The sequence below is a fragment of the Clarias gariepinus genome, chromosome 20 (assembly GCF_024256425.1).
Source record: "Clarias gariepinus isolate MV-2021 ecotype Netherlands chromosome 20, CGAR_prim_01v2, whole genome shotgun sequence".
Taxonomy (NCBI): Eukaryota; Metazoa; Chordata; class Actinopteri; order Siluriformes; family Clariidae; genus Clarias; species Clarias gariepinus.
Window position 1 is genome coordinate 10,912,033 of NC_071119.1, and position 25,468 is coordinate 10,937,500.

Sequence of the window (25,468 nt, forward strand, 5' to 3'; positions counted from 1 at the left end):
ACTCGTCACTTTTACTCTCATTTGTTTCACTTATTAATAAATTAGTAGACTTCTTTTCAGTATTTTTTCCACCACTGGACCGTGGGAGAATGATGTATTGTGTTTGTGATGATGGTTAGAGGATAAGTGACACGACTGAGAGGAGGTTCGTGCTGCACGAGATATGCCTAGTAATGCCTTTTATTGTCAGAGTGATACCTGACCTCTCAGTGTTGTGTGTGTGTGTGTGCGCGCGTGTGCGTTTGTGTTCGTGTGAAATAGAGAAAGGTGTCACCTTCAGCATCTCATACTTCAGTCTAACAAAGTGGATCAGCAGCTTGACACAGCCTTTGGAATCTTTACTAATAAGGTTTGTTTTAAATTGAATAATATTTTTGAAGTGCTCTTATGTACTGTAAGGACTTGGGGTTGAAATGGAAGAATTGTGATGTACATCTCATTAGTGTGATTGGTGTATAATATTTAAACAGTGCTGAGTTGCATTATTTACAGTTAAAGTATATATATATGCATCGTCTGTGACAGTGTGTGTGTGTGTGTACACTACAAGGTGCAGGTCAGAAGCTCCATCGATCAAGAGTGAGGTCATGCATAAGCTTGGATTTCCTGATCGTGTATATGCACAAGCAGCCGATGTTTTCCAAGCATCGTGCATAGAGGAGACCCTGGATGACGGCGCTATCCATTATGCTCCCGTCCCACACTTCGCTATGGGAGACTCTGGGAATAAGCAGAACACAAAGCAAGTTGAGCTTTGGGCTTATGAACTGGCATTCAACACTCACAAATGTAAGTAATCACATTAATAGATCATTTATTTGTTTGCTTGCTTGCTGCACTAACCACATACAGACTGAAGCATGCAGGTATAAAAATCTTTCTATAACAATCAAGTTTATAATCAGGCGTATGAAAGAAAGATTGGTAGGGAGCCCATTGCAGGAAGAGGATGAGGTATCCTGAATGCGAAAGTGTTTTTGCATACTGAAACCCCCCACTGTATTGTTGTCATGTATACCTCTTAATCCTGTATACAAAGTCGCGGGGGGCCTGGAGCCTACAGTATCACAGGAAACGTAGGGCACTAGGTGGGATACACACTGGACAGGGTACCAATCCATCGCAGGGCGCACACACACACACACACACACAGATTCACACACTACAGGCAATTTGTGAACGCCAATTAGCCTAATCTGCATGCGTTTGGACTGTGGGAGGAAACTGGAGTACCCAGAGGAAACTTGCCAAGCACAGGGAGAACATGCAAACTCCATGCACACAGAGGCAGGAATCTCATCTTGCCAGAAATAGAACCCAGACCCTGGAGGTGCAAGGCAACAGTGCTAATTACTAACCCACTGTGCTGCCTCCACTGTATTGTGGAATAATATAATAAAAGAAGAAAAAAAGGTCACTCAAACATACAATAAACATTAAACATAGCCTGTTCCTTTTTTTCTGTCAACACGTCTTTTTTCTCAGTACATATTTACTTTTCTCTTTTCTTTTCATTTTACTTTTTCCTATATCAGAGCAACATACAGTAGATTTGCTTTTATACCTGCTGTCGAACTAATGTCCTCATGCTGACTGAGACATTGCTTTACTACATACTGTACCTGCTGCACAATCCTTTCAAAAGTTCTCTCATAAAATGTACCATGCCTTGACCCACAAATGTTCTTCAGGGTAAAGATGGAATTCAACTATGAAACATGCAATATAAGGTTAACTCTCACGGGAGCATAGGTTGTGGACCCAGGTGGCTCCTTCAGCTGGCTGCACATGCTGCCCTTCAAGACGCTTCCTGTAAGGTAGCCTAGACCCAGGAACAATGTTGCACCATGTGCTCGAAGAAGTGATCTACAACAGCTACAACAGTATGCGATTGCCCTGCGATATCGGAGCGACATCACAAAGTCCAAGGATAGATGAAACCATGGGCAGCAAAATTTGGGCATGGAGTATACCTAGAGGATGAGTACAGGGCTTCTTGTTTAAAGCATACACCAATCAGGCTGCCACATAGGTTAGGACATTGTTATTTATATTTGGCCAGCAAAAATATTGGCACAGGAATGCCAAGGTTCTGACTTCACTGGGATGCCTACAGAAGGGAAAAGTATGACCTCACAAAAGGGCCTGGGAACGCACTGCCACTGGAACCTGAAGTTTGACCAAAGCTCCTTCCTGGATCGGTGTCCTACCCCATCATCCAATAAAGAAGATCCAGGATGTACATGACTGATACGACAGTCTCTGGAACAGTTTTACACAGCTAGTTTTTTTTTTGGTCAAGCTTTAGGCATTTTCTTTTGGGTTCCAAGCATGAGAACACCAGTGCACATACTGTATGGAAACCTCTGTCCAGCTAGCCAACTGAAGAAGATAGAACATCACTAAACATCTGGATGACGGTCATAAGATTAGGAGCTTGATATAAAAGGCACATTTTATCCAAAATAATAGATTGTGTGAAGTTTTATAAACATGTTTATTATAATAACGGTTGAGCGAACCAATAAAAATTTGTGCAAAAAAAATTAGGAATAAAGTTCAACATTCAAAAGAGTATTAATTACATTTATCATTTTTGCTGTCTGTTTGTCTACTGGTTTCATTACAATCATCATTCTTCTATTTAAACTAGAACGCCTTGATATTGTGTAGTAAGTTTGGGAAAGCTCGTACGAGAAAATGTGATTAAGCACCTGCTCTTGTGGATGATGTAATGTAACTGCATTAAAATTGTTTATTCATATATTACTTGCGCTTGTACAAGTAATTAAACACTCTTCTGCCCTCTTGTGGATGATGTATGTTACTACATGAGAAAAAGCGTAACCATGTACAAGCAATTGTGATTGAACACTCTTCTGCCCTCTTGTGGATGATGCCTGTAACTGCACGTAGGAAAAAATGGCTACGCCTCAGTGTTGTCCTGAATTATATCTTAAGACTTGTGAGTAATAATCTGAAATAAACACCACGGATTTTGTCTGTAGTTGCTAGAGCTTTAAACATTAATGTCTTTTTGGAAATCTGGATGCGGGAGTGCTTGTACTGCGGACCAATATGACCCTAAAGGAAAAAAAAATCTATTGCATTTCTTTTTATCAAACATAAAACAAACTGTTCTCTTTTTTGTTTTGTTTTTTTAAATACACGTTTTTATCTTTAACAAGCTTATTTTCAGAAGAGACAGATTTTCTCTCACACACACACCTGCTGCTGCTGCTGCACGAACGCCCGCACGAGACTATTCGAGAGGTTTATGTAGGCGCGCGCGCCCAGGTGTCACGCGTTTCACCTGATTGCCTCTACGGCAGCGTTGCCTAGCAACCGAGGGGGTCGTTAAACATTCACACTGTAACTGAACAACACACTGAGAGCTGTTTGTTTTCTGTTTTGTTTTCTGTATTTGCAAAACCCATTAAGCACCATAATGAAACTGGCTCTCATGAAGACCTTCTCAGGAAAACAAAACCAAAACTTTGCCTCCTTCCTGATTTTTTCAGAACACATTTTGAATATTTGTCACACTTAAATGATTGAGATCATCACCCAAAACCTTACAGCCTTGGTAACCTTCTCCAGACTGATACGTGTAATGATACATTACTTTGTTTCTTATCAGCTTTTTGAGATCTTTGAGTGTGCTTCACTTTGTCAGGAGGGTTCTGTTTACAGGAAGTGATTTCTTGATTCAACAGGTCTGGTGCTTTCCAAAAATCATGGTGATTAATTGAAAAAAAGGGCAATTACTTTTTCACACTGGCCCGGGTAGGTTTAGACGGCATCATTTAAAAACTGCATTTTGGGTATTTACTCAGGTTATCTTTAAAAAAAAAAAAAACGAAAAGAGGGCAAATACTGCCATCTAACACAGGGGCAAACTCGCACTATATCAATTTTGCTGTGAAATATTTTTACTAACCACGAGATGGTGACATCAATAGGAAGTAGTGCATCCAAGATTGAAAAGCAATCAGCTTTTGTCCTTCTAAGTGCAATTTAATCTATTATAAATAAATATATTATAATATAAGGTGGCACAGGGGCTTAGTGCCATCTTCAGGGTCGAGGGCTCGGATTCCCACCTCGGGTCTGTGTGTGGAGTTTTCAGGTTCTCTCTGTGCTTTGCAGGTTTTCTCCGGGTTTTCAAATTAGGCTAGTTAGCGTTTGTAGTGTGTGTGTGTGTGTGTGACCCACGATGGACTGGCACCTTGTCCAGGATGTCTCCTCCTCATGCCTGAAGGTTCCGGGGATAGACTGTACAGTAGGTTTCTCCCGACCCTGTACAGAACATGCAGTACAGTGAGGGAACATTATAACTTTCATTATCTGATTCATGAAACATCCTCATGTCATTTTTTACATGCCTCCCTAAAAGAAAATTCTGAGAAGAATTTCCATTCCATCCCTACATCCATATCTCTCCCTGGTCTCTCTTTCATCCTCCTCTTCCTTCATCCTTTCATCCAGCTCTTCCTCTTGCATTATTGAAGCCAGTGGCTGTTTATGGAGCTGCAGTCTGCCCTGGCTTTCCTGTTTCTTTTAAATCTTTATGTTTTGTCTGCTGGCCCTGATTACTGGATGCCCTGATTTGATGGTTGCTTTTATGCAAAGTGTAAGAAAGATCTAAAAGCGTCCATCAGATATAAAAAAGAGTAACAAAGCATGATGAAAGATAAGGTGGTATGACGGCAGCGTTCTGTCAGTGTTATCAGTAGAAATGTTTCTCACACAACGTTTCTCAAGTATATGTCTCTATTCCTAAAAAGTTTGCATAAATCTTTATTAACAAGAAGTAAAAATGGTTTCAGTACGTTCAGGAAACTTGACTGATTCAATGGTGTGAAGAGAAAATATTAAGAGAACGTTGAGGTTTTTTCAACCGTCTCCTAAATCAGTTACGTAGGTAAAAAAGCATACAAATTGTATCCCGTACTAACTGCCGTGTTTTATCTGATCTCAGTCCGAGCGCTGTTGGAGGACGTCCTGACAGACAGCTGCTTTCAGGCGACTCAACATCTGGTGAGTCCACGTTTTCTATAAACATTGCTATAAATCGACGGTTGAGTGTGATGTAACCATTTCTCCATGTTTAGCCGGATGACCTCATGGCCCTGGCGATGGTCATGCTGTATGACCTGCAGGACAGAAAGTTCCAGCCCAGAAAGCCAATGACAAGAGAAGGGGAGAAGCCTGTAGAGGAAGTGAGGCTGGTGGAGGACAGCCTCGTCAGGTTTATACTGAAGCATGTTACCCAAGTACGGAATTTATAACTGGCTCATTCCCCCAAAATGCACCTGATGTTTGTGTGTGTGTGTGTGTGTGTGTGTGTGGGTGGGTATACAGGTTTAGGACAAAGCTTGCGGCTTCACTGGCTCGCTTTAGAATCAAGCAGGATCTGTTGTGTATTGAGGACGTTCTGCCAAAACATGTGAAGGAAAAGCACCTGAGAAAACATAAACTACCCATCTGTGCTTGGGTCAATACAATCAAGAGCAGGTACATACACTCACACACACACACACACACACTTCTGTACTGTCGGATGAACAAACAAGTGTGTATGTGACTGCGCAGCTTGGACGAAGTGTGTGTGGCTCTGAAGACACAGGGCTTCGTCCAGGTGGATTCACACACACGTTTGGAAGGCAGGGTGTTCTGTAAGGACACACACTGTCCTGATGTCCTGCTGTTTCCGCACCAAGCGCGAGAACTTCTGGACAAGACGACACTGCTGACAGATCACACGCTTATAATACAGGTGATCCATATCACACATACACACTTGTGTCCTGTATCTAACCAGTGTACAGTATGTGTATATGTGTGTGTTTCTTAAAGGAGAAGTCCCGCAGTCTGGCTGTGTCTGCGTTGCGCCCCCTGTTGGCTAAAAACACAGATATTCTAATGGCAGGATCGTTCTCTGCACACACCGTGGCTCACGTCGGCATCCAGGCTTCTGTCTTTTCCAACCATGTGTATGTCTGTGGGTTCCCTACTGACTCCGCCCACAGGGAGGAGTTACAGGCGACACTGTCTCGAGTCGGCTGCAAAAGTGGGACATTTCTCGGCTAAGAATATTTCATGTATGTTTAGGAAGCATGTGAGTTGTCCCAAAGCGTATTATCTTTGCACGCAGATGTTCGTTTGCTGCCGGAACAATTTGCCGAGCTGAGCGAAGCCGATTCTCGTCTCCAGAAGGTTCGACTTGTTCTCGTGTTGCCCAGATGTACGGCTTCAGCGCTTACTGACCCAGTAGCTCATATTATTCATGAAGACGGAGGTACGGCAACAACAGAACCGTCAAATTCCAAAGTCCCATCCCTAAATATAGGCAAAATATTGAGAACATTTCAGAAATCTTGATTTTTTTTTTTCTTTATTGTTTTCGTATCAGACAGGAAGTTGTTGCAGCATCTGTCTCAGGGTGTTGTATCTGATGCAAAACTGGAGCCCCTGATCAAAAAACAGATACAAGATCTGAGCCATGCCCTGACCTGTAAGAAAGACACCTACATCTCTGCCCTGGTGAAGGAGCAGATGTGTTCCTTTTTAAAGCTGACCTTGGTCCTGATCCTAGTGTTTTTATTTAAAAACAGACAGCATTGAAGACCATGAGTTATTTCTAAAGATTATAAATTATACAGTCATTTAATAAGGATTTTTTTCCCCTTTACCAGCTTTTCTCTGCTCTCTCCTTATACACACGGATTATAGCTAAGCTATGCGTATTACATTTTCACGCTGCAATGCAAGACTGACTTTCCATTAAAAGTGTTTGAGTTCTTTTAGCCCAGAGACATTTATCATGACCTTTTCTAGGTTAGATTTCCATTCAGCACGCTTGAAGGGGAAAAAAATGTCTATTTTGATGGAATTCAATAGAATCAAACTGTATAAGTAATTATAAGTGAAGTAAGAAATTAGTTTTTGACGATTGATGAAATACTTGACAATTTTCTGTTATTTCTGAGCAGTTCCCAAGGTGCACGGCGTGGTGTACTGCACATGCTCAGTGTTTGCAGAAGAGAATGAGCTGGTCGTCAAAAGGGCAATGAAGAACGCTGTGGTCAGAACCAAGTTGCGACCGTTCAGGTATACATACGCCACAACCAATTAAGGAGAAACACAGTTTTGATCTTCTTAGCTAGATTCCTCTTTCAACTGTAAAAGGGCGAATTTTTAAAATTATACTAAGTCATAAAAATTTAGAATTGTGGTTTGGCTGATTTGAATGACAGCTGCATTGCATGTTTCAAAGCGCTAGCTGCCAGCTATGCACCACTTGAGCTAACTAGGTTAACTGGAATCATTGTGGTTTAACTTACCACAAGAAATGTGGGAGTTGACATGGGACAACGTGTAGGGAAGGGATCAAGTCCGATCCAATGCAAGGCAACGTTACCATATAAATTAACATTCTAAAATGTTTGGCTAAGTTATAGCTAAGCTAGCTAGCTTGTGTTTAATGAGCTAATTAGGTGTGGTCTAACCAACAAACAGGCTCTGTTCATTCCATCCATTTGCCCATTTATGGAGTCAGCTACTGCTAGATGGCAACATCCAGAGCTTCAAAACCGCTCTTGAATGGGTTGGAGAGTTTGTCTAGCTTTTATGCAGTCTACGGTTAGAGGTTACAGTACGCCCTGAAACTCAGTGCTGCCATCAGGACGATGTTTAAAAATAAACATAAAAAAACTTCAATATACAATATAGGTGAATAAATTCTCACCATTCAGCACAAAAACTTAGTTTATATGGTCGACTCATTCGCTATTGACACGTCGATGGTATTTATACAACGTTACAATTACCCCCCAAGAAAAAAAATTATAACCATTTAAAAACTAAAACTTATGGTGTCCAAACTAACTTATATCCTGTGGTCATGGCAAAGATTAATCAGTTTTAGAAGGGTCAAATTATTGGCCTGCATCATGCAAAAACTGAACCACTAATTGGCTAAATATTTGTAAAACGCATTAGAATAGTGGTGACCTATCATCATCAAGAAAGAAAGATTTAATAATTTTTTTTAATGATTGTGAGTGGAGACCACCTTATCATTTGGTGAGATCAAACTGTGAAAAAAACAACAACAAAGAACTCATGGCTATGTTTAATAGTGAAAGTACAATAATTTCCACATGCACAACACAAAGAGAACTCAAGGGACTGGGACTAAACAGCTGCGTAGCCTTAAGAAAACCACCTTATCAGTAAAACTAATTGGGAACAAAGAGGCTTCAATTTGCTTGGGTGCAAAAAGAACAGACAGTGGAACACTTGAAAAAGGTCATATGGTATGATTAGTGCAGATTTACCCTGTTCCAGTGTGCCTAGTACAAGCCTGTGGAGACACTGTTATAATCTGGGGTTGTTTCTGTTGGTCTGGTCAAGGTTCAGCAATGTTATGTGCCCAAAAAATGACATCAGCTGACGACCTGAATAAACTGAATGACCAGGATTTTCCATCAATGCGTTTTCTTCCTAACTGTTGGGATGGCCATGTTCCAAGATAACAATGCCAAGTTTAAATTGTGAAAGAGTGGTTCAGGGAGCATGAGACATTATTTTCACACATGAACTGGCCACCACAGAGTGCACATCTTGATCCCATTTAGAATATTTGGGATGTGCTGGGGAATATTTCAAGATTTGAAGATCTTAGAGAGAAATTTCGGTGACTCTGAATGGAAATAATTGCTGCGACATTCCATAAGCTTATTGAAATGAAGAAGGCAAATGTGTGCCTTAATTAAAGCAAAATGCGGTCCAACGAAATATTACTGCATAGTACGGTACAGTAATGCTCCACACTGGGGTTTAAGTAGTGCTAAAGTAAAGCAAGGTATAGTTTGTACACAAAGACACACACACACACACACCTCTATATATATACTGTATATATATTTTTATATTATAAAAGCACCGATGAGCACCGATGGAGGGATTGTGTGTTCCTGGTGTGACTCGGGCAGTTGTTGTGGCCATCCTGTACCTGTCACGCAGGTGTGATATTCGGATGTACCGATCCTGTGCAGGTGTTGTTGTACGTGGTCTTCCACTGCGAGGATGATCAGCTGTCCTTCCTGTCTCCTTGTAGCGCCGTCTTAGGCGTCTCACAGTGCGGACATGGCGATTTAATGCCCTAGCCACATCAGTAGTCCTCATGCCTCCCTGCAGCATGCCTAATGCACGTTCACGCAGATGAGCAGGGACCCTGGGCATCTTTCTTTGGGTGTTTTTCACAGTCGGTAGACAAGTCTCTTTAGTGTCCTGCGTTTTTAGAACTGTGACCTTAAATGCCTACTTTCTGTAAGCTGTTAAGGTCTTAACGACCATTCCACAGGTGCATGTTAATTAATTGATTATGGTTAATTGAACATGCATGGAAAACATTGTTTAAACCCTTTACAATGAAGATCTGTAAAGTTATTTGGATTTTTACATTATTGTTAAAATACAATTCCTGAAAAAGGGACGTTTCTTTTTTTGCTCAATATATATATATATATATATATATATATATATATATATATATATATATATATATATGTACTGTATGTGTATGTGTATGTGTGTGTGTGTCTTTCCATATTGATGCTTGAAAATGAATTCTTTCCGACACACACCACCAAGTCCAATGATTGAAGTGTCAGTAACCATGGCAACACTTTAGAAGAGTTTTATTACCCAGCTCATGATAGTGTAAAACCTTACATTAAGACGATACAATATTCGCGGGTATACTCCTGTCCCCCTTTTTATTGTATTTTAATGCCTTCATTTATCACTAACACTGTCAGATTTTCTCCCTCTCTCTCACAGGATAGTATCTACAGGAAGGACAGAGGCCTCCGGCACCTGCGAGGGCTGCTTTCTCTGCGTGCTGAAGCGAGAGGTGTGTGTCTGTTTGTCAAAGAGAAATGATGGATGTGGACACTAAGGAAAAGAGAGCACAAAAAAATATATATAAACCACTCGGTCTGAGCCCTATGTGCACTGGCTGGCCTAAATTCTAGCAGCACAGCACTACTACCTTTATGTAAATAATACATTTTGCTGTCTCACCGAATCAGTGTCCACTCGCATACACAGGCGTATATACGCACTGCTAGCCAAAAAATAAAAAATAAAATCTTTAAGAGACATCTTAGTTATACAGTAAAAACGACAGAATCTGAAACCAACAAAAAATTGCTGATCTAAGTCTCTTAGGCCTGGTTCAGACTGTTGTTTTACTAATCTGATATTTACTGTAAATACGATTGCATCAGATTTGTTTCTGTTCACACTTTCAGCCCAAATTAGACACATTGTCAACATATCTGGGAGGATTGCATGCAGCTCGATAGTTCCTCAACATCACCCTGTTTCTGTTCATTCCCTTAAGATTTGCCTGTACTTTCCCCCAAAGTGCTATCGGCTATTACACTTCATCCTCTGTCCAGGAATTATTGTTCTTCATTTCCCTACAGTTAAGACAGCAGCTCTTCCAGACAGTATGGTTAACTGGGGCAGTGGTGGCTCAAACAGTTAAAGCTCTGGGTTACTGATCAAAAGGTCCCGGGTAAAGACTAGCGCTGCCAAGTTGCCATTGTTCAAACCTTGAGCGAGGACCTTAACCCTATCTGCTCTAGTGGGCACTGTGCTCTGACATGGGATAAGTGAAAAAAAAAAAAAAAAATCTTTTTACTGCGCTGTAGGGTATATGTAAGAAATAACTGAATCTTAATCGAGACACATGGGAAATTCAAGGGTTCAGCTTTTATATGCAGGTAGTCCCTGACTTACGAACAAGTTCCGTTCCATGAGCACGTTCATAAGTCTGATTTGTTCTTAAGTCTGACAAAGTGAATCTTTGACACGAATATACACTGTAAAGTAAACCAATCCATTCAAATTAAATCTGTCCCGTTTCCCCATTCTGCCCTCATTTACTCAAAAACCGTAATTTCACCTAAGAAAAATTTATCAAATGTAACAGTCTTGTCTTTGCACCTTTAAATCGTTAGTGGAATCCTGGTTGCCTTTTTGTCTTAGAGCTGTTTTCCACTGTATTGGACTGTAAACTCTGTTGAGAATTTTCCGAAATTAGGATTATTCTCCAGCCGGACCAACAATTTTCTATCATCATGTTTCCGGACTGATTTATTAAAACCGGTAAGGCTGACCCAATTCTTCCGCATCAACCCCCCCCCCCCCCACACACACACACACACACATACAATATACCAGACTTTAGACATTTTATACATTCACTTACACACTAAAAATATTGTATATAATTGTATATATTGGTATCTGCTACACTGCAGTGTCTATTTTTTGTATGATACACGTAAGCTGCTTTCATGATTGAACTGCAAGTACAACCACGGTCCGTTTGTATCTGCGGAAATTCAGAATTCAAATGTTCATAGGTTGGGGACTACCTGTACTTAGCGGTAAAAAGTGGAAAAAAGACCCTCCGTGACATCCTAAAGCACAACTTTCTACATCTACTATCTTTCTTTATATATAATTTCGCCCCTTGTCTTCCTGCGTGTTTTTTATTTCATGAAGCCACATACCATTCCACAGAATGATGTGGACTTGAACACATCGGTTAGCGACTAATGTAATACAGGTTGAAATCCAGTTTGACCAGGTAGAGTGTCCAGACTGAGACCCATCTTTCACATTGGATTTGCAAAAATTTGATTCAATGTAGTTTTTTTTTTTTTTTTTAACTGTATACTACATGAAAGCAATCTGGATATTAAAAAAAAAACATTAGCGCTGGCGGTTTAAAAAAGCCTAAAGTACAAACACATGTCTGAGTCATGACTTACATTTTGTGTGTGTGCTAGGAAGCAGAAAGCGTACAGGACATACTGGTCCGTGCAGCAGCAAAAGGTCTTCTGAACGGACTGGCTCTTCCTCAAACACAAACACCAGCTCCATCAACTCCTTCACTTCCTTCTCAAGCTGACCCCAGTGTCTCCAAGCAGCTCCACACCGACATCCCAGGATGTGGCGTAGAACCTACAGAGCCCTCACGCCAGCCTTCCCCTGGCCTAAGTGACGGTTCTGCAGATCTGCATCAGTCTTTCAAAGATATGAATCAGAAAAAAAAGAAGAAAACTCGCAGGCGGAGAGTTAGAAAACCGCAACCCAGTAGCGGAGTGAAGGCGAAGAGTGGTACGATGCACAAGCGCGGGACACACTCGTCCCGCAAGAAAGCGCCTCGAGTTCAGCCTTTAAAGACCAGCATCTGATTAATGATAAATCTGTTTTGTTTACCACAAAAGAAGTTTAAGCTTTGTCTCGTTTTCTTGAATTGACTTAAATGTTAATACACACAATGTTAATCAACATCAGCAAAAAGAAAGAATGTGATTTTTTTGTTGATATGCTGTTTATTCTCACAACAGATTACATTTAGTATGGGGTACAAAGTAGTGTAGAGGAGAAGAAGCCATTGTTTCCACAAGAATGCAACTGTCTACGTGTGTATGTGTGTGGATGCGTGTGTGCAAGTCTGTGTGAGTGACCAGGAATTCATCTCAGATGATCAAACTACACCACGTGAATCTCCAACAGCTCGGTTCAAGTCTCTGTACTCTCATGAAGTGCACGCTGTATGAGATTGAAACGCGTGCCTGCTTCATCTTTTTTTTAAAGGAGGAGTACATATAAAAAAAGAAGTGCAGAGGAGCTTAACTCAAAGCGTTAAACATCTCAAAAATAACTCGAGCTGTGTTCGAAGGAACAAGATGTCAAAACAAAAATTTTAAGATGAGATCAAAAGATTTTGAACAGACTTTACAAAAAAAAATATATCTGATATGCCTACTAGTTCCATCTTGGGAAAGGGGGAAAAAAACAAAAACAAACCAGTGACTGTGCAAGACTGTTGTCCTCACTGTTTCTTCGGTTTCTTTCCTTTTATTTCTCGCCACGGACCGATTTATTTGTTAAGTCCGAGCCACGGTGAAGAGAATGTCCAAGACAGAGAACGGATCATGACAAAAACCTTTACACGCGATATAAAATAGAATAAATAAAATAAAAAATATCTTTTCCGTCCACTCTGACGTCCACTTCTTCGTGTTTAGTCATTGTTCCGAGACACGCAAAGTCTTTTTATTTTTTTTGTGTCGTTGTTTTTCCTTAAATCGTCCTTGGAGCTAAAAGAATGCATAGTTTAGACACTTCTGGCAGACCGTGAAATAAATTTGTTCTTTTTTCCTTTCGCCCCCTTTTTTTTCTTCCCCACAACACATACAATGTGTTTTTCCTTTTTGTTTACAGTTTGGCGAGAATGTGTTCACAAGGCAAATAATACATATATATAAAAAATACTTAAAATAATATAAAAAGTGAAAATTATACTATATATATATATATTTAAAAAAAAACATAGCTTATGATGCGATATGCATTTGCAAAGTGTTATACAGACACTGTGGACACACGAGTGACCTCTCGAAGCTTGTAATGAGATTGGGACGGCAGCAGACTCCAGAGTGCAGCGAGATTTTAAAGAAAAAGTCCACCCTGAAACAATTAGACAGCTAGACATACTGAAGCTCTGCTGCATCGCTCTCTTTATTTAGAAAGGCCAAAGGAGTAAATCTTTACTGCGCCGCTGTGAGCAGGTAGTCGAACGGATAATAGAAGACTTAGGAGATAGCGTATAAGCATGTTTGTTTCTTTGTAAATATCATTACGCACATCGTTCAGGGTGGAGGTTTCCTTTAAACGCTGATTCTGTTTTATGCACACGGCTCCCCAGACGGTGCTGAAGGTGTGGCGCTGAACGAGCGTCCTTATGCGCACGAACAAGGTTTTTTTTTTTCTTATTTGTTTGTTTGTTTCTCCAGCATGATGTCATTCTGTCGGCGTCCAATCGCGTGCATGAACGAGCTTGAGAAGGAAACGGAAAGGCAGCATCGCTGAGGCGATAGAAAACAAGCGCAGACTCCACAGGACATCACATTTCAGTGTTCGATCCATCATCGTGGTTAATTCTCTTCACCCCTCATTATCATCAGATATCAGTCAGCCTCCATTCTCTTTTAGGCCCAGTCTTTTTTGGTGAAAAGCTTTGATGTGTATTTACAAAGCGACACTCGTCTATCTCTCTCTCTTTTTTTTCGCTCTAGCAAGTTTAATCCGTCCTCTCCTCTGTTCATCATATCAGGACTGTGAGACAGGAAGTAGGAAAGAAACTGCATGCTTTGTGAATGGATGCTGTAGTTCTAATAAAGCAGCAGCAATGTACACACGTCCCCCTTTCTCTCTCTCTCTCTCACACACACACACACACACACACACACACACACATACAGTACAGCCAGCTGAGATTGTACAGAGGAAGCTCTAGTGAGGTTAAGTGTTCGATCTGTCTGGCTTTTCATGCACGCACACACACACACACACACACACACACACACACACACACACACACACACAAACGCTCTGCATAAACTTTATCGTCTGTCACACCCCGAGGATGCTCCTCCTAATATGTGCGTGATGTCTTGTATCATGCGACGGAGGTGTGGTCACCCCATGCAGATAAGCACATAACACTTGATTGACACAGAGGAGGCGGAGCCACGTTACGCTATAAGGTGAAGCATGGGGCGTTTTTTTTCCCCCCGGTTTTACAGAAGAGTGTGATTTTCCAAGTAATGTGAATAGGTGTACGCATGCTGAATCGATGTGCAAGAGTATGTGTGTGTGTGTGTGTGTGTGTGTGTGTGTGTGTGTCAGAAAGGATTATTGTGGCAGCTCTGTGACGGGTCTCTTCTGTTTGAGCGTGTCGATGAGGGACAGGACGCCTCGCTTGACGCTGGTGGAGACGCGGCGTGTCACTGAGTCGGAGGGCGGGGCCTGTGAGCAGGACTTCTGCGAGGGCGGGCGCGCCACCAGACACTTCTGGTACCGTAACTGTAAGTGTGGAGGAGACAGAAAAAAAACAGAGGAATGAATACGTGTGGATGAGGATGATTAAGGTGAGGATGATGATGATGAAGATGCGGGTACTGACCATACAGGCGGCCTGCACGGCCTCAGACACGCTGCCCGCGTTGGGATCGCACCAGAACACGTGGCACTCAAAGTGCTGGTTGCCCGTGTCCATGATGAAGGCGAAAGAGTGCACGTCTTTCCCCACGCCCATGAACGACAGGAAACGCACGCGGCACTCGACTAGGACTTCCTCTTCCTCCTGGAACAGGAAATGACATCATTATAAACAGTAAAGGTGCATGTGTATTTGTGCGAGTGTTTGTTTTTTTGTTTGTTTGTTTGTTTACAGTCGTTATTGCCTTTTCTTTGATGACTGTGACAGTGGCGTCCGCTACATTCAGGATCACCGGGATCCAGCTGTCTCGGTCTGATGATGTCATCAGGCTGTCCACAGCTGCATTTAAAACATCCATACCTGAAAAAAACAAAACAAACACATTATTTCATTGATTTTTTAAAAATCTGTTATCTTTCTAAGTGGATACAGTATATAAATGTCTCACCTATGGGTCTGGTTACTGGCATCATGCCAACGTACAAGACCTCGAACCTCTGCACCAGTTCAGTCTTTGGTGTGGGGAACTCTGCTAAAAGACACGACAAGCAAGTCACATTAACTGAGGCATGCACCGTTACCATTGTCGTCATCGTCATCATCATCATGCACATAAAGAGGGAATCCTGAGGTGTTACCCTGCAGCGGGACGTCAAGTCCTGTGTGGCTCCTGTCCTGCAGAGATCCTCCCGCCATAGCTTTGGCACTCTTGCGCTCCGCCATGATCTAATAAACACAACAGAAAAGAAAACAGAAAAAAAAAAAAAACACATTTGTTGGTAATGGATGTACGTCTATTACATATATAATAACTAGAGCCAAAACAATTCCTTGAGTAAATCAAGTAATTCGATTACAAAAAATGATCGAGTCAAAATCTTCTACCTTAAAGCTTCTTTTAATTAATTTTAAAAGCTTGCGTTATGTTTTTGCGCAATTACAGTATTTGCTGACAACGCGCTTTTGACAAAGTGCGCTTCCGGATGCAAGCCGCCAGCACCAACAAAGAAGAAGCGCTTATTTCACCCAAAAAGCGGAAGGAGGTGCAAACAGTTAGCTGTGTATTGATTTGATTGAGCGTTCTGTTGGGGCTGCAAAATGAAAGGGAGCAATAAAAATATCAGCGAGCCAAGAGATGAAGAAACCAGCAAGAAAAAAACAACAGAAATTGTCAGTAAAGGCTTATGTTATACCTGAGCTGTAGATTTAGAAATTTTTTGTTCTGAAAATTTAGTTGCAACTAAGTTGCAACTTAGTGTTTTTGTATAATTATTTCTTTCCATACCCCTATCTTCCCTATGCCATTTCGCGCGGTGGCCGGAAGTACGGTTCATCATCATTTACCGCGGGTTTTGGCGCTGTGATTACATTTTCATCTTTTAAAATTACATTAAATTTTTATTTTAAATGTTTATATTTTTTGGCGGCCCTCGCGGAAGCTTGCAGACCTTGCAGAACGTCAACGGAACATCGGAGGGCAACCGCGGCGACTCACAGTGCCTAACACAGCATCTCACCGTGAGTCAAACCGCAAATTTAAAAAATTAAAGTTGATTTTTCTAAAAAGAAAACCAATTAATATTTGTTTCTCTTATATATTTTACATTGCTGTTTAATTAAGCAAAAGTACATTTTATCCGATTACCTGATTAAATTTTTGGCAGAATACTCGATTACTAAAATATTCGATAGCTACAGCCCTAATCATAACCATTATACAGTACATACATAAACCATTATAGGTACAAGATATATCTCAGAGAGTGAAATATCAATATATAAGAACTGTTCAATTCAAACTGGGACTTTTGACTTCCCCCCCCCCAGGAACACCTTTAATGACCCAAAAGTGTGGATGTGGCTTAAAGCGAGGTCAGGACTGAACAGAGGTTTGTGCCAATAACTCCAAGACGAGTTCCCTTAAGTTGGCGACAAGTTATGCTTTGAAGGATCCACTCACAAAAGTACGGTCTTCTTTAAACTGTTCAAATGCTTTACTGCAGCTTAGAGTGATAATTTTTTCACACCTCCATTCACGAGAAATTTCATCACAAGTCCGGGTTTGACTTCAGAGCAGCACTTTCTATGAATACAGCCTAGTTTAAGTTTTGTTCATCCTGAGCTTAAAGCTTTGTTACTTTCCTTATCTTAATCCCTCGCCCGTCGTCCTGGCTAGCACGCTCTTCTTTGGAAAAAGTCATTATATGGGTGCTACCTAATACTAAAGCAATATTCTGATAGCTGTCGAAAAGCTGTTCTGTAAACCGAAACAATTTCAACAGCATCCCTTCCCCCCCACTACATACCCCGATAAATTCGTTGCGCATTCTGCTCTGATCCACACGATCGGAGAAACAATGCGCGCATCCCCTACAGACCTAATTAATTCAGAACGAAGGCTAAAGCTGGAAAAAGCACGAGCCTGTCCGTCTCTCTTATTCCCTCGGCGCACGGAGCGACATCAATTACTGATGCCATTAATCAAAGGAGTTGTGTTTGCCACACAGCTCTCCCAGGAGCCTCAGAGTTGATTTGAATGAAGCACTGCAGAGTTTTTACGGTACAGCACACTTCGCAGACAGACACGTACGTTTAGTACTGTTAAGTACCGTTAGTGGTGTGGAGTGTCTTACCCGGGAGCAGATTTCATGCAGGCTGGTAGCGATGGCTTTGGCAGGCGTGTCACAGCGGAAAACGTGACATTTTAATATCCGTGTGTCTTTATCGCGTGCTACGTAGGCGAAATCCCTAGAAAGACAACAACAGAGATTTTAACTTTACATGCAAGACCTTGTAAATTTGTGTCTGTGAAAAAATTAATAAATCACTATATAGATTTAAGACAAGCACCATCCTCGCACACACTTTTGTACAAGATAAAACTAGTCAGTGAACAAGTGTGTGTGTGTGTGTGTGTGTCAAATATTGATTATGTTGAGTGATCATAGGGAACGTTACCTCTCTCTGAGTCCAGGACAGCATTAAAGAAAAGAAGAGAAGGAATTAAAGAACAGAAGAGAAAGAGAGAGAGAGATAACCATGTGTGTTAACGAGGTTTCACGTATAGCTTGAAAATGTCAAGGCTGCCTCCGGCAAGACGACCCACGTGTTCCTGAATATAAAACGGGCGATTAGGGAATATAAAGGGAAAAATGGAATAAGAACGAAAAGCGAGAAGGTGAGAGAGAGAGAGTGAGAAAAAGACACAGAAACTGACGTTCAGACACAATTTCTCACAATTTGCTCATTAGCACCGAGTCCCGCCCATTAGCCACTGCTGCTCACATGGAGTAAAGCACTATCCGCCCTCTTCTGCATAAATTACTCAGTACTGTTAGTCTTTACTCTTCTACTTCTTCCTGATGTCACCTGAAAGAGCGCGGGGAGATTTTCCTTACTTGTTATCCGTATATCTCTGTCCATTTCTAGTGTTGACGTTCTTGAGAAATCTCACACTCCTCCACATTCTAATGTCACGACACCCTGCTCCTCTCTCTCTCTCTCTCTCTCTCTCTCTCAAACATCCAACCAGAATTTTGTTTTTTTAAACGGCAAAAACCTTTTCGATTTAGATACAAAATGTACGTTTACGCATTAAAACAAAAAAGAAAGGAGGAGAAACAAATAAGAATAAGGATGGAGAAACCGCGATACTCACGTCTAGTCTCAGTCGACTCCTATTTTCGCTTCATGCTAAATCTGTTCCTCTCGCCTTCGACACCGGTTTAAAGACTTCACCTCATCACTCACTCTCTCTCTTTCTTATTCTGTGTCCAATCCCTGCTTCCCCCTGTCCCCTCCCCTCCCCTCCTCTCCTCTCCTCTCACTCAAGGAACCTGCTGAGGCGTGTTTTTTTTTCCCATAACGGATCAACATATAAGAGTTTAATGATGTCGTGCAGCGCGTTAACCCAAAAGCACTGGTTTGTAAATTTACACCCACACACACACACACACACACACACACACACACACACACACACACACACACACACAAGTTAAAGTTAAAGCTGCTCCAGCAAGAACGTGATCGATCCGACAGATCGGAGCGAGGACCTCACGCAAGCAGCAGAACGCTTTCTGTGTAACTGGATTAAACTTTCATCAGGCCTCTCGTCTTAACGCCATCAATCTTTTATTCGTGTCCTCCTTTCACCGGGGCGAATCCGGCGCTCTGGATTCATTAAGCTGACCTTTAGCGAAGACGCGCGCACATGAGAGAGAGAGAGAGAGACAGAGAGAGAGAGAGAGCATTCGATGCGGCTGCATTTACATAAACGTCCGTTGTTCGTCTCGAGTTTTAATAAAATTTTTGACTTCAGTGTGTGTATGTTAGCGTATATTATATAATATGCAACGCCATAACTTTAACCAACTTAATATATACAGTACCGTGAAAAAGTATTTGCCCACTTTCTGATTTGTTTTTTATTCCTTGCATATTTGTCACACGTAAATGATTCAGATCATCCTAAAATATTTTATAGCACAAAGATTATCGAGTAAATATAAAATCCGGATTTTAAATTTATTAGGTAAAAGGTAAATTTTTTTAAAATACGAATACACCTTTGTGAAAAAATTATCCACAAGACACAAGGAAAAAACACAAGGACTTGTCTCACATTTGCCTAAAAGCATCTTGATTAACATTCCCGAGACTTCTGGGCAAATATTCCGTAGACTGATGAGACACAAGTAAATGGAAGGTGGACGTCCTGTTACAACAGATGTAAACCTAACACAAAGCATTTCACAAAAAGAACATCAAACCAACAGTCAAACATGGTGGTGCGATAACTGATAGAATCATGAATTCTGAGATCTACCGAAAAAATCCTAAAGAAGAATATTCGTGACACCAAGCTCGAATGCACTTGTGTACTGCAGCAGAAGAAAGATCCAAAACACACCAGCAAGTCTAAAAAAAAATAAATAAATAAATAAAAAAATCAGATTCAGATTTTGGGGTGGCCTAGTTAAATTCTATTGAGATGACCTTAAACAAGCCGTTCATGCTTAAAAAACCCTCCAGTGCGGCTGACTTAAAACATTTCTGCTTAAAAGAATTCCTTCACAGTGATGTGAAAGACTGATTGCTAGTTTTTGCAAATGCTTGATTTCGCTAGTGGCACAACCAGTTGTTAGGTTTTCACAGTGGGCCAGGTAGGTTTAGACAGCTTTTTTTCCTTTAATAAATGAAATCATCAGTGCATTTTTGTATTTACTCAGATCATCAAAAAAAAAAATTTGTTTGATGATCTTGATCATAAGTGAGACAAACAATGTGTGTATATATATATATATATATAGTGTTTATATAAGTGTTTATATATATATATAAATATATATATATATATATATATATATATATATATATATAAGTGTTTATATATATATATAAATAAAGGAATCAGGGAGGAGCGAATACTTCTTCACGACACTATGTGTATATCCGATATGCACAAAGGGCTGAGGGAAAGTAAACGTGATTGTAAAGGGAAAAAAAAAACGCTAAAATTGTGCATTAGGTCTTCTTACCTGCCGTTGTCCCGCCCCACACCCCAGACACGGATGCTTGCGATTGGCTGAGAGTGAAGGACACTTCGGTCCATCGGGTCGACCAGATTCAGCATGTTGTTCTCCAGGATCAGATACATATCTTTCCCCTGTGTGCACACACACAAACACACACACAGACAAAGCAGAAGATAAGTAATAATGACAAGGTCGTGTGTGTATGTGTGTGTGTGTGTGTGTGTGTGTGTGTGTGTGTATGAGCGTGTGAGAGATGAATGCTGATTTGTGAGCAGAAAGAGTGAGTGAGCTGTGCAACACAGCCGCCCTTTTCCTCTCTCTTTTTCCTCCTTACTCTCTCTCTCTCTCTTACACTCATCTCACCTTGCATGGCTTTTATCTCCTACATTATAAATCTTCAGAATAAATTAAATAAAAAGGGCCCAACTTCTCAGCATGTGTGTGTGTGTGTGTGTGTGTCTGTGCGTGTGTGTGAGAGAAAGAGTCACCTCTCCCCATATCCCGACTGTGTCTCTGATGTCGTTCTTGCAGTAGGAGAGCTGTCGGATGCAGTTATTAACGGCGACGCTGCTTTTCCCAGGAGCCAAGTCTTCTTCTGCCATCTCGACCCATCCCAGAGAGCGCACTGCAAAACACTACCACACACACGCGCATTCTATTAGCAACTAAATAAACACACTGCATTTCACTACAAGTGCTGTTAATAAATAACCAAAAAACAAGTGAACATGAAGCCACCGCTCCCTGAAGTGTTTTATTCCACTTACTCCACAACAAATCATGATAATTTAGCGTAAATTAAATAATAATGCAAAGTGTATGTCTGACTCGAAGTAACTTAAAAAAAGGATTGCATTTTATTGCGTTCTATTTCTCCGTCGCACCATCCCCTCGCTTTTCGCCGCATCCAGAGACCTGACTCATTCATCTTTCATCCCCTTCTTCGCTTCTGACACTCTGCCAGATTAAAACCCTGCAGGCTTGTCTCACACTCTGGGAGCTAGTGTGTGTGTATGTGTATGTGTGTATGTGTGTGAGGGTGTGTGGGGATGTCTGAATGAGAGATAGATAGATAAGAAGGAGGGGGAGCATGTGTTCGTGTGTGTGTGTGTGTGTGTGTTTGTGTGTGTGCACCTTTGTGCATGTGTGATTAATAACAGCTCCAATGTTGTCCTCCTCCCTCACTTTGATTCTAAGCACATGTGACAAAGAGAGTAAGGGAGAGGAGGAAAAAAGAGAGAGAGAGAAAGAGGAGGCCAAGAAGGAAATTAAATATTTAAAAGTTAGACTCCTGGAGTGACGTAACTCCCAGAAAGTGGGATGATGTTCAGACTAAATTAAAAATTAAAAATACCGTCATGTTTGGAATATCATTTTCTTGAAGTTCCTTTCAGATCTAATTCTACAGATTTGTGAGGTCATATTACTTGCGATTGGTATCAAGTCTGTCACGTCATACTGTAGGATGATGTATATAACGCAGATTGTTGTTTCAGCTGCACACAGACGATAAAATCATACATATTCGTATTCATGACAGAACATTAATGTACACATATAGATTTTCACAGACTAACAAATCATCTTCTAAACTGTAAACCACAGATCACCAAGAATCTCTGCTTTATATCATCCAGCTGCAGTTCATTCTGTATTCTTGAGTCAGACGTCTGGATGTCTGTCTTTACTATTTTTGGCTTATTTGATTTCTGAATGTCGCTGCCTTACGCTCTTTCTCCACCAGATGGCGGGCTGGACCAAGCTTGTAGTTCCATATGGTTTTGCTCAGCAGAAAGAGAGAGAGCGCGATAGAAAGAGAGAAAGAAAGAGAGAGAGAGAGAGAGAGGGGTGGGGCTCCAAAATAAACACCAAGAAACAAACCGAGTGGTAAACAAACGTTTATCAGATGGACGGCAGGATGCTCTGCGCCCGTAATTTCCATGATTTCCAGTTGGGGCAGAAAACAGAAAGCCGCTTGTGGGTGTTTTTCGCATGGTTTGACGTATAGATGGATAGGACAAGTGTGTGTTCAAGCTAAATCAGGTTTGTGTATGGTAGATGTAGTAACTGGTGAATTCTTTTAGTAGAAGGTTATGTTTCGTGCGCATATGTGTGCGTATACAGTATGTTTTACCTTGGCTTCAGGATCGCTGTTAACACTGCTGGAATCTTCTTCCTCTACAGGAGCAGGGTTTCTATAAAAAATAAAGAAAAATGTAAATAAATAAATACATTTATTAAAAAATACTTTGTTGAATTTTTTTTTTTACTTTGACAAAGCTTATGGGTATTAAAATAGATTTTTATATCCATAAGCTTGGACTGTTTAAAGTTTTTATGTTGCGAAAATAAATAAATAACTAAGCCGTTGCTGCAGAAGGGGCGGGGTCAGAACTGATCTAGCTCCGCCCACTTGGTGTCTAGGGGATGAAGTTTGTTTTAAGTGTTGTTGTATCGATATAGAGCTATACAGAGTCATTGTTAAGGCTAGGCTTATAGGAGAAGGAGTTGGATCAGATCTAGCTCCACCCCTTTTGTTCCTTTTTGGTTCTGCTTTTCTCAGTTACAAAAATGAGAGTCAAAGGTATCTGCTAGGAGGCACAAACACATGCGCGCACACACACACACACACACACACACACACACACCGAAGTTTGAGCGAGGCATAGCGGAGAGTGGCTCCTTCAAACTCCTTCAGACTGGGGTCAGGGTTCACTGTGGCAGCCTGCAGATCCTGAGAGCGAGAGAGAGAGAGAGAGAGAGAGAAATCAAAGATACAGATCTTGAGCCACCCAATTTGCGAGCCATGACTTCGGGCCAACATGCTGTGCAGAGACCTGCATGTTCCAAGAGTGCGCGATTGTGCGTGCATGCATGCGTGACAGTCCGGAGAAAAACGCTGCATGCTCACTGAAACTTAAAGTACCTCTGAACACATAGTTTTATATCATCGTACATGTTAAATAAGATACTGTTTAATACTTCCTTTATTTCCTCATTAAAATGTCCTCTACACGTCAGGGGTACTTTAAGAACACAACTCGACAACTTAAGCAGCATTTAAAACATATTGTTCATACAAAATAACTGTGAAAACATACACATCACAAGCAGCAGTAAATAAGATGAAGCTGTGCGAGTCTGATGGCAGGCAGGGGCGGGCAGAAGCCATGGGTCGCTGGGGGGCAGAGGTTAAAGGCTGAGCAGCAATAAAGCTGTTAATCAGGACGTTTTAGAGCGCCGAGCTTCAACAGCAGAATGGCTTTATGTGTGTTAGTCGCTTCATAGGCCGCTAGCTATCGTTGTAGTAAAGACCGAATGACTTAATTTAGGTTTATACAAGTAATTATCTAACTATTTAACTTGTTCAGGTAAAAATAAATGTGCATTTTTAGTCATATTTAAAAATCCTGTTTTACAGGTGTTTGTATACTTTTGATCGAACCATAGCCGCTATAATGTACATCCAAGATTCTTTTTCTTTCAAAACTAGCCAAGTTTATTACTTATTATTTATTATTCCTCAGTTTCAAATAATTATAGCGTCCGGACATGCAGGCCAGTTTTTTTTTTTTTACATTATCGGTGTCCTTTTAAGTGAAGTATGAGCGTGGAGTCAGGCCTTAAGCTGCTCTTAACCGGGTCATAAATCTGATCTGTTTTAGATCTCTTTAGATAAATTGCTTAAAGGAGACAAATCTATACATATGTACAAAAAAAACCTTCTGTATAATTAAATATCTCTAGTTTATGAACTAATAATTAATAAAGAACTTTATCTATCTCTCTAATGCTCGGCTCAATTTTTTGGTAAATAGAGAGATAGATAAAGTTCTTTATTAATCCCAGAGGGGAAACTGATTAGCTCAACCATTTTGTAAAGCAGATTTCGAGTCACGGTATCATATCACAAAAATCTGTTACACTTAACCCATTCATGATTTCAATGTATTTTTCATCATGAGCTGACTGGAGGGATTGTTCCGTCTCGGTCTTACTCAGCATCAATGTGAATCACTAAAGCCCCGCCTCAGATCTCATCTTATTGGCCACTCTCTCTTTTACATTTTTGGAGTGTCAGAGTCGCTTGAGCCATTCTGCTGCTTGAGCTTTTGCCCGATCCTGTCTCATACTAACCTTCCAGACCTCACTATCAATCTTTCCCACTGCAAAATCACTCCAGGGTTGTTTCTACAAACGGTTATACAAACACACACACACAAACTTAAGTCATGGTAGAGGAGAAAGACAAGACAAGGACATTAAATCACTCGTGCGCGGGTATGTACATTAGTATATGTATCTCAAATATTTCATTCATTCTACTTAAATACACTCACACACACAAACCACAGAATATTTAACTGAAATCCATGGTTTGCATGCCAGCAAACATCAAACCCTCACACACACACACACACACACACACACACACACACACACACACACAGCTTTAATTTCTCACCTCACCTCACTCTAGAATAAAATTTCGAGAAAGAGAGAAAGAAATATAGAAAGAGAGCATTACTTTGTCCTCCTGTCGATGCTGGATATAGGTGCGTTTGTCTTTCTCTGGCATGATCTGCAGTGACGAAGATCGAGGCTACACACACATTTTTGTAAGCAAGTTATTTTATTAAGGCATATAATAATAAATAATAATAAAAAGAGTCATGTGGTTAAATCAGAGCGTCATGTTATTATAAGCACCTTTTTGTGTTGTCATTAATCATAATCACTTAAATGAATCTAAATCTTTCAGATCTTTCAGACTACTGGGTTTGCATAAGGCAGAATGAGACCTTAAAGGCTTGGTGGTGGTGTTTTTCCTTTC

General features: G+C 40.8%; 2 protein-coding genes across 6 annotated transcripts in view; one reads left to right on the forward strand and one right to left on the reverse strand.

Moving 5' to 3' along the window:
* The first annotated feature begins 587 nt into the window (after positions 1-587).
* On the forward strand, positions 588-12,281 carry LOC128508266 (putative methyltransferase NSUN7). Its single transcript, XM_053479494.1, has 11 exons — positions 588-789; positions 4,982-5,040; positions 5,115-5,251; positions 5,365-5,517; positions 5,596-5,779; positions 5,860-6,073; positions 6,158-6,301; positions 6,416-6,517; positions 6,996-7,113; positions 9,850-9,922; positions 11,874-12,281. Exons 1-11 carry the CDS (start codon positions 588-590, stop codon positions 12,279-12,281), a joined length of 1,794 nt encoding a protein of 597 aa, XP_053335469.1.
* A 127-nt stretch (positions 12,282-12,408) lies between these two features.
* apbb2b (amyloid beta (A4) precursor protein-binding, family B, member 2b) overlaps positions 12,409-25,468 on the reverse strand; it is a 38,379-nt gene continuing 25,319 nt past the window's right edge. For 3 of the 5 annotated variants that reach the window (XM_053479866.1, XM_053479867.1, XM_053479870.1), the window contains 12 exons: positions 25,163-25,237; positions 24,772-24,825; positions 23,283-23,368; positions 22,769-22,829; positions 21,123-21,269; positions 20,638-20,765; positions 17,731-17,845; positions 15,736-15,823; positions 15,546-15,629; positions 15,342-15,457; positions 15,062-15,241; positions 12,409-14,961 (listed from right to left, as the gene is read on the reverse strand). In XM_053479866.1, the coding sequence (XP_053335841.1) occupies positions 14,791-14,961; positions 15,062-15,241; positions 15,342-15,457; positions 15,546-15,629; positions 15,736-15,823; positions 17,731-17,845; positions 20,638-20,765; positions 21,123-21,269; positions 22,769-22,829; positions 23,283-23,368; positions 24,772-24,825; positions 25,163-25,237 (1,305 nt within the window). In that variant the 3' untranslated portion in view covers positions 12,409-14,790. The remainder of the gene's footprint in view (positions 14,962-15,061; positions 15,242-15,341; positions 15,458-15,545; positions 15,630-15,735; positions 15,824-17,730; positions 17,846-20,637; positions 20,766-21,122; positions 21,270-22,768; positions 22,830-23,282; positions 23,369-24,771; positions 24,826-25,162; positions 25,238-25,468) is intronic. The other 2 variants (XM_053479868.1, XM_053479869.1) reach the window with 2 other exon arrangements.

What these genes read in the sequence shown, in the direction of transcription:
- LOC128508266 (XM_053479494.1), top strand. Translation starts at nt 588, where the DNA reads ATGCATAAGCTTGGATTTCCTGATCGTGTATATGCACAAGCAGCCGAT. An exon ending in GTGGAGGACAGCCTCGTCAG is followed by an intron (nt 5,252 to 5,364) that starts GTTTATACTGAA and finishes GTGGGTATACAG; the next exon opens with GTTTAGGACAAAGCTTGCGG. An exon ending in GTCAATACAATCAAGAGCAG is followed by an intron (nt 5,518 to 5,595) that starts GTACATACACTC and finishes GTGACTGCGCAG; the next exon opens with CTTGGACGAAGTGTGTGTGG.